The sequence below is a fragment of the Brassica oleracea genome, chromosome C6 (assembly GCF_000695525.1).
Source record: "Brassica oleracea var. oleracea cultivar TO1000 chromosome C6, BOL, whole genome shotgun sequence".
NCBI lineage: Eukaryota > Viridiplantae > Streptophyta > Magnoliopsida > Brassicales > Brassicaceae > Brassica > Brassica oleracea.
In genome coordinates this window covers 19,257,158-19,265,005 of record NC_027753.1, presented here as the reverse complement: position 1 = coordinate 19,265,005, position 7,848 = coordinate 19,257,158, and the positions used below count along the sequence as shown (strand labels likewise).

At 33.3% G+C, this 7,848-nt stretch overlaps 1 protein-coding gene across 1 annotated transcript; it reads right to left on the bottom strand.

Moving 5' to 3' along the window:
- Positions 1 to 2,179: 2,179 nt before the first annotated feature.
- LOC106298310 (FKBP12-interacting protein of 37 kDa-like) lies at positions 2,180 to 5,123 on the bottom strand. Its single transcript, XM_013734412.1, has 13 exons — positions 4,942 to 5,123; positions 4,795 to 4,859; positions 4,490 to 4,557; positions 4,375 to 4,411; positions 4,186 to 4,273; positions 4,028 to 4,092; positions 3,880 to 3,957; positions 3,714 to 3,761; positions 3,432 to 3,485; positions 2,965 to 3,126; positions 2,762 to 2,831; positions 2,610 to 2,665; positions 2,180 to 2,524 (listed from the first exon to the last, which is right to left on the bottom strand). Exons 1-13 carry the CDS (start codon positions 5,012 to 5,014, stop codon positions 2,351 to 2,353), a joined length of 1,038 nt encoding a protein of 345 aa, XP_013589866.1. The 5' UTR covers positions 5,015 to 5,123; the 3' UTR covers positions 2,180 to 2,350.
- Between the last annotated feature and the right edge of the window lie 2,725 nt (positions 5,124 to 7,848).

Genomic DNA, 7,848 nt, shown 5'->3' with positions numbered 1-7,848 from the left:
GGGGTGGGGCGCTAAATGTAGAATTGGTTATGAATATTGAAAATTCGATTACATACAAGGATATATAGTTCAGGTTCATTCTTTTTCTTTTTGTTAAAATCATGTTTTTTGTAAAATTAAAATCATATTTACGAGGACAAGTAACCCTCTATAGTATAGAAATCCAAATCCCAAAAAGTCTCATACTATATCGAAAATATCTATCTACATATATAGTTTGTCAGCTAGAGCGGTCAAATACACAAATGTTCAAGAGAAAACATTGAACAAAATTCATATCTATATAAACACATATATAAGCATTAGTGCTACTGAAAACTGAAAAGAGAAATTGAGTAAAGAAGTATTTAAACAATATTGGGGGCAAAGGAATCATAACCTCTCATGGCACTAAACCACGAGCTAATTGATGTTGTTCCTTTTGTGGGCCTTTTCCACGATTACTCTCCACTATTCGGTCCTTTTTATTTATTTATTAAAAAATAAATAGAATCGATAATATATACTCCATAGTCATCAATAATGTGAAATATGCTAAATCATAAATCACACCATATAATGGTGATAAGATTTGCACTATATTTATTGTAATGGTAAAAGTTGTAAGAACAATTATTCCTTACTAGAAAACTAGTGATCTTAGAGAAATCTTCTCTTGTGCAACGGAATAGTAGCTAGATTAATAACCAACTGGAGTATTTAGAAATATAAATATTTATCAATAATATAACATTTGATTTTCTTGGAATTTTTTTCCTATAATTTTATTTTTTCTTGGAGAATCAGTAATGTAGTACATATATATCAAAACAACAAAGTTATATTAATATATCAGTGTAGTAAATAACATGTATATTTTTTTCATAAGAAGACAATGACTTATACTATTGTAGAATAACTACCACGATCCACAATCAGTCATTCAAAAAACAATATTATATAAAAATATTATTGCAAAAAACTACTAGATGTAACTAAACTGTACTTATGAACATAATACATTTTCTACTAACTACTTCACAAGATTGTAAAATTATCCTTTTGAAGAATAACTATAAAAAGTCTTTTCTTGTGACGATTGTTGTCTACCAAATTATCCTTTCATAGGTGGATATCAAATATTCAACCTTATATTATGCTTAGTTTGTAAAACTCCTCACATAATCTTGGTGGGAGATGGAGATGTAATGATAAAAATTAAAAAGGATGGAGTGTGTGACTTGGAACATTATATAAAGGCTACATTTATGGCATATAATATGATACTAAACTAAGAGAAAGCATATAAAATGTACAAATAAGTGAGCAGCATAATGGTTACACCATAAAGTTTGTTATTGTAATTTGTAAAAGTCACATCTCTCTGTTCATTCCCCCACGCCTCTGCCTCGACAGGGAGCCCTGGATGAAACAATTACAAATCTCACAAAAGAAAATAAAAACACATTTCGTATGCGATGCATATGATGATTATGCTGGTCCCATTTATTTTGACCATACAACTCTCCATATGAAATAGAGTGCTCTAGCCTTTGGTTTGCAACCATTCAAAATTACAAAACTTAACTGATTATAGACTAAAGTTTCTAATATAATCGTTTTAATAGTGTGTTACCTTATCAATAACCAAGTTTTGAGCTGCAATAGTTCTTCCCAAAATGCAAAGTGTTTTACCCAATATCCAGATAGAAATTGTATTGAATATATTATTCGTTTTTATTTTGATATTCAGTAGTGGTGTTATAAATCCATGATATGGATATGTGGATTGCCATTAACCATCAAGGAGGTTTACATCCGTCCAGACTATCCGGTCCGTCTACACCCGTCTCCGGTTCGTCTCATCCGTCCAAGACTAGTCAAGATGAAGACTCATTCAACCGGAGCATTTATGAGCTTTGACCAAGTCTAGATATTTGTAGTCAATATGTAATAAATGTGTAGATACTCTCCTTTGTTGTAAACCCTTGGAACCTCCACTATATATTGATAGTGAGAGCTAATGAGAAAGACACAACTTTCACAACAACACTTCTCTCATATTTCTAACAATTCTATGAAAGACCCTTTTGTTACAAGTCTAAAGAAACTCTACATCTTTGCAAGTCCTCTTTTATACGCTTATGGTCAACGTGACATCTTGAGAAATTCAGAGCAGAAAGTTTGTATGAATACAGAATAAAGCAATTCCTCGCTGCTTGATTGTGTGCATCTTATTTGCCTTGGGGCTATCAATGAAAAGTCGAAAAAATAAAGGGTACAAAAGCCTACTAATGGAAACTAATGTTTTCATGCATTTATCAGAAAACTCTTTGAACAATATAAGAGCGTGAATGAATGCAAATGCAAATTATCTTTCAAATTGTATAGAATTGAACGTCTTTTGGAGAGCCGAGTATTTTGGATCTTTATCTTCACAATCATCTTTCTTTTCAGTAACATCAGACACAACAACCTCCATCCCTTTCTTTACTCTCTCTAGCTCCTTGTCTTTCTCTTCCAATTTGTCTTGCAATATTATCACCTGAAAAAATAATCATTAAGCTTTGTCTCTTCAAAATCCCGTTTCCAACAAAAACAATTCAGATATAAAGACAAAGGATCAACACCGTTTCGTTTGATCTCTCAACATCGTTAGTTAGTTCTTCCATATGTTTGTACAGTCCTGCCATTCCACACATACAAAAAAAAAGAATTTCTCAATCCAAACCCCCTTATGTACAAAATCTTTGCTAAACCTAAATATCAACATATAACTTACCTTCAAATTGCTTTCTAAGTTCTGCGTTCTGAGACTTCTGCATTGATAGCTTCATTGCTAGTTCATGAATCTACCATCCCCCACATGATAATTGATACATAAGAAACCATCAATTTTCACATGCTTTTGGAAAGAATCGTTTCTTCTATAATCCAAACAAAATCCCAGAATGAAAGATCTTAGAACAGAACAAGCTATATTACCTTTCCTTCGGCAGCTTGGTGACCAATCTCCTCGTTTTCCTCTTGCAGGGTTTTGCACTTTTCCATAAGCATCTTGCCCTTTAAGCTCAGAGGGGTAAATGTAAATGCTGTAAGACTATCCTGGAGTTCCTTGACCTTCTTGTCTTTTTCCTCAACTAGATTCTGTCGTGTAACATAAACAAGAAACATGAGGTTGAATTTCAAGTACTCGTCATCCTTCACTCTAACAAACATAAAGTTCGTGTGATTTTATCTGTATCTGTATCTACAGCCTAAGAGAGAAAAACAACAAATTCAATTTGTACCATATGAAGACAGTGTCAGCTAAGTATTTAAGGACACATCTTTTATAACTCAAACAAGACTTTGTTTAATTTTGAATCGTCTATTGAATTGTCTTATAACAAAATACATTCTTCAAAAGGTCGATAGTAATGGACGGCAGAAAAAGAGTAGGGTGCACACACCTTCAAACGTGAAAATTCTTCATGAATTGCTGGATCCAGTAACAGCCTCCTCGCCTACATAGTTTAAACCAGAATAATTTAACCACAATGTCATCTGATCGTGACGAGCTGCTAGATGATTAATAATTAGATGCCAAGAAAAAAGTTCACAATAAACATGCGCTTATCATCGTATTCAGACTAGAGCAAACATCCGCTTATCAACAACTAGCTTTCATGATTTGCTTTGCTTTGCGGGCCCATTTGTGTATTAACTTATAATGATTTGGGAGAAATGTATACCTGCATTGATGCCGGCTTGAGCTGAGATTTCAAATCGCGAACAGCAGACTAGAAATAAATAAAAAATCCAAGAAGACTAATTAGTGAGATAAACATGAAACAGGCAATGAAAGGATAAGAGACGAAAGCATGTGAAGAGGCAAAATGAGTTTCCTTGAGGTTTTACCTTCAACTCTGCCATTTCCTGTTCCCGTTTCGCATATTGTACAATGTACGAAGCTTCTTTTCTCTTTGCAATTTCCAACTGAAATGAGAAATAAACCATCAGAACCTACAACTGATAAATACACACATCTTTATTACTAAATACCAACCTGTTCTTTCAAAGATCTCTCAGAAGATTTTAGAATTTGGATGTAGTCAATCAAAAATCTAGGCTCTGAAAGAAAAAGAAACAAAAAAGCAAAGCGGATTCATTAGAAAATGTCAGGAGGATTAGCATCACATATACACAGGGAGAAGGCAGGCTAACCAGGAGATTTTCCAGCTGGTATGAAAGACTCGTTCTGAAACGCTGATTTCCATTTGAGGATCTCTGCTTTTGCTGATTCAAGCTCATTCTGACCAGAGAGATGATTGTTAGATACAAAAAAAAAAAAAAGAAGTGATATCGTGAAAAAGAAACAGTGTAGAAATAAAGAGAGATCATCAACAGCAATACCTGAGATGAAGCAAGATCATCTTTACAGTTCTGAAGACTAGCAAAGAGCAAAAGTGGAGGTTAGGACTACCAAACATTCAAATTGAAGACAAGATGGCACTGGATTAAGAAAAACCTCTCTCGGAGTGACAGGATCATCGCAGTTGCAACACCAGGGGCAGCTTCCTCCGCTTTCGTACGACCCTGAATGGTGGTGATAAAGAGCATATTTTATAACGCAAACTGAGCTATATAGTGTTTGGAAATGAGAGAGAGAGAGAAAGAAAACGGGTGATCAAAAACCAGAGAAAGTGAAACTGTGTTGTTCACTTTGCACGACTTTTGATTATCAAAGCTCAAGAATCACGAGGCAGTATAATACATTCAGGATCAGGAGCAGGTCTCTCTCATCATTCATATCCAAAACGTTGTTATGATTACCTTTTTGGATCCGAAGATATCATCATCTTCATCGTCTTCGAGATCACCGAAACTTCTTTTGCTGCCTGCAACATGATACGGATGAACAATTAGATAACGATTCTAGGCTAATAAACACCATTAGTAATCGCGTTATGTGAGTGAGACCTGAAGCAGCTCTGGACGCGTTAGAAGCGGAGAAATCTCCGCCAAAGTCGTCGTCTTGTGAGGAAAACTCCATTCCCAAATAAGATCTGAGATTCGTGTCAATGGTGGGATGCCGAATCGGAGGGTGATGAGAGCGACGGCTGTTTGAGAATCTTAGGGCTTAGTTTTCAGCGGTCTCGCTCTCGGACTTTAATCTCAAATAGCACAAATGGGCGAAAAAAAATCTACGACCACCTATTTTAATCTACATAGCACAATAATTAAAAAATTACAATATTGCCATTAATGAAAGAACAATATGAGCCATTCGATTCTCTTTTCTCTCTTTAAACTAGAGTCGTCGGATCATAAAAAAAGAAGATGATATGATATTTATGAAAACGTCATTAATGAAATATCAATCATAACCGTTAGATCATCTTGTCTACGATTTAATCATAGCCACACGATTACATCTATCTCTCCTTCTCTCTCTTTTCTCTTAATCTCAACCGCATGATCATTTCTTCTTTCTTTAATTACAACCATATAATCTTCCTTATCTCATTCTTTAATTCGACTGGGTATAACTAGTATAACTCGTACAACTGAACATGTTAAGAAATTTTATAAATAGTATATAAATGTTATAATCTATATATATTATGTAGCTACTATAATTAACACGACTAGTAAATCATGTTTTACATATGAAATAAACAAACAAATATCATAATTTGTATATAATGATAAAATTTCATATATTTTATTTTAGATTTATCAACTATATTAGTCATATTATAATGATAAACAAACATCGAACATATTTTTGCAAAGCTATGAAGTGAAAATATTGGTACAATCTCTAAACCGAGACATATAAAAAATTGATATCATTTTTATTAAATATTAAATGAGCATTACTAGTATAATTGACACAACTTTGACATTTCATAAATTTGACAAAACCAATTTGGTATTCCATATGAGAAAAAATAATCAAAATATCTCAATTTGTATGTACGCATAAGTTTCTCTTAATTTATTTGAAGTTTTGGAATTTTTTTTTGAAAATTATTACAGATCTCCACAAGCTTACATGATCCACCTTACACTTTTAAGGTTAGTTAACTTGTTTGTCCACTAAATTTTTGGAAAACATACATGAAATGTATTTTTACGAAATTGATGATTTCATTGTAACCGGGCAAAGACATGTAAACATAAATAAGTGGTACAACTGATGTAATTGTATTTATTATGTGGTACAACTGATACTTTACGATTTCACTACCAAAGTACAACTATGCACTTGTATTTATTATGTGGTACAACTGATATTTTACGATTTCACTGCCAAAGTACAACTATGCACAAACTTGTACAACTCAAAAACTAGTACAACTATGTACAGCCGGTACAACTAGAAAACTAGTACAACTACTTGTTATTTTATTTATTATATATGACTATATTACCCTTGATGAAAATGCATTCTCAACCATTAGATCATCTCACCTCTTATAATCTGAACCACACGATCTTTCTTCTCTTCTTCTCTCTTTCGGTTGGGACCCACTTCCTCTTTCTCTCAACCCTAGATCATTTTCCCTTGTTCGATCATGGCCACAAGATTTCTATCATTTGTGCCCTAGATCATTTTTCCCTTGTTCGATCATGGCCACACGATTTCTATCATTTGTATGTGTATAACTAATATAACTTGTACAACTAAACAAGCAAACAGATGATGTCCATATGAAATAAACAATAAAATATCTTAATTGGTTAATGGTGACAAAATTTCGTTTATTTTAATTGAGAGTTTTCAGTATTTTGTTTTATTTACCAAATGGAGATGCGGTTTCTCTCTCGCGGTTCAAAGCCTGCTTGGTTAGATTTGAAGAGGACCACCGTGGACACCACCATCGAGCTTCCTCTTCTTCGTCATGACTTCACTCTTCTTTGCTGTATCTCTCTTCTTCTTCTTCACTGTGTATTTCTTCTTCTTCGTTGCGGCACCTCTCTTTTTCACAGTAGAGTCCTTTTTGTTCATCGCCGGTGAGTCATTCTTACTCATCGTCGACACTCCCTCTTTCTTCTTTTACGGGTGACTCGTGTATTTGGAACCATGGTTGAATTTTTTTCTGGCTCCGTATCTACCTTTTTGGTCTCGAGAGCAAAAAGATGAAGATGGTTTTTTTTCGAAAATAGTACAACTAGTATAACTAGTACAACTTGTAACAAATCATTATCCAAATCAAATATTATTAAAAATATACTCTTCATGTATTTAATACAGGCGGGGAAGATTAGACAAACATGTCTTCTTGGTTCTACATCATCATTTTTTTATCATCTTCGTACGCTGAAAACAAAAAATAAAAACCACTATATTAATTGCAAAGTTGTACTAGTTATACATGTTTTACTTGTATCAGTTATAATGGTTATACTCAGACTATTTATACTAGTTATACTCATTGTAGTTGTACTACTTGTACCAATTTCAGTTGTACTAGCTGTACTAGTTGGAGTTGTACTAGTTGTCTTAGTAATACTCTGCGTTTCTTCTTTATCTTCAATCTCGTAAGTAAAAGATGAAATTTGATTCTAGATAAGATATAATTGATTAAACATGACTATGAGTTGATCGATTTGAGATAAGAAAAAGAATTTTGGTGGATTATTAAAGAAAATTTTTGATTTTGTTTTAAGGTGGAAGAATATTAATGGAGAAAAAAAAAGAGGAAGAAGAAGAAGATTAGGGTTAAAATTGGGTCGGATTTTGGGTATGGATCCGGATCAAATCTGGGTAGGATAGTCATGGCATAAACTAGTAAATATGTTTAATTTTGTAGGTCTTATGGTCTTTTACCCCTATTTTTGATTTATTTTTAATATATTGTTTAATTAAAAATAGAAGAG

What these genes read in the sequence shown, in the direction of transcription:
- LOC106298310 (XM_013734412.1), bottom strand. Translation starts at nt 5,014, where the DNA reads ATGGAGTTTTCCTCACAAGACGACGACTTTGGCGGAGATTTCTCCGCT. An exon ending in AGAGATCTTTGAAAGAACAG is followed by an intron (nt 3,958 to 4,027) that starts GTTGGTATTTAG and finishes TTCTCATTTCAG; the next exon opens with TTGGAAATTGCAAAGAGAAA. An exon ending in ACTTAGAAAGCAATTTGAAG is followed by an intron (nt 2,666 to 2,761) that starts GTAAGTTATATG and finishes GTGGAATGGCAG; the next exon opens with GACTGTACAAACATATGGAA.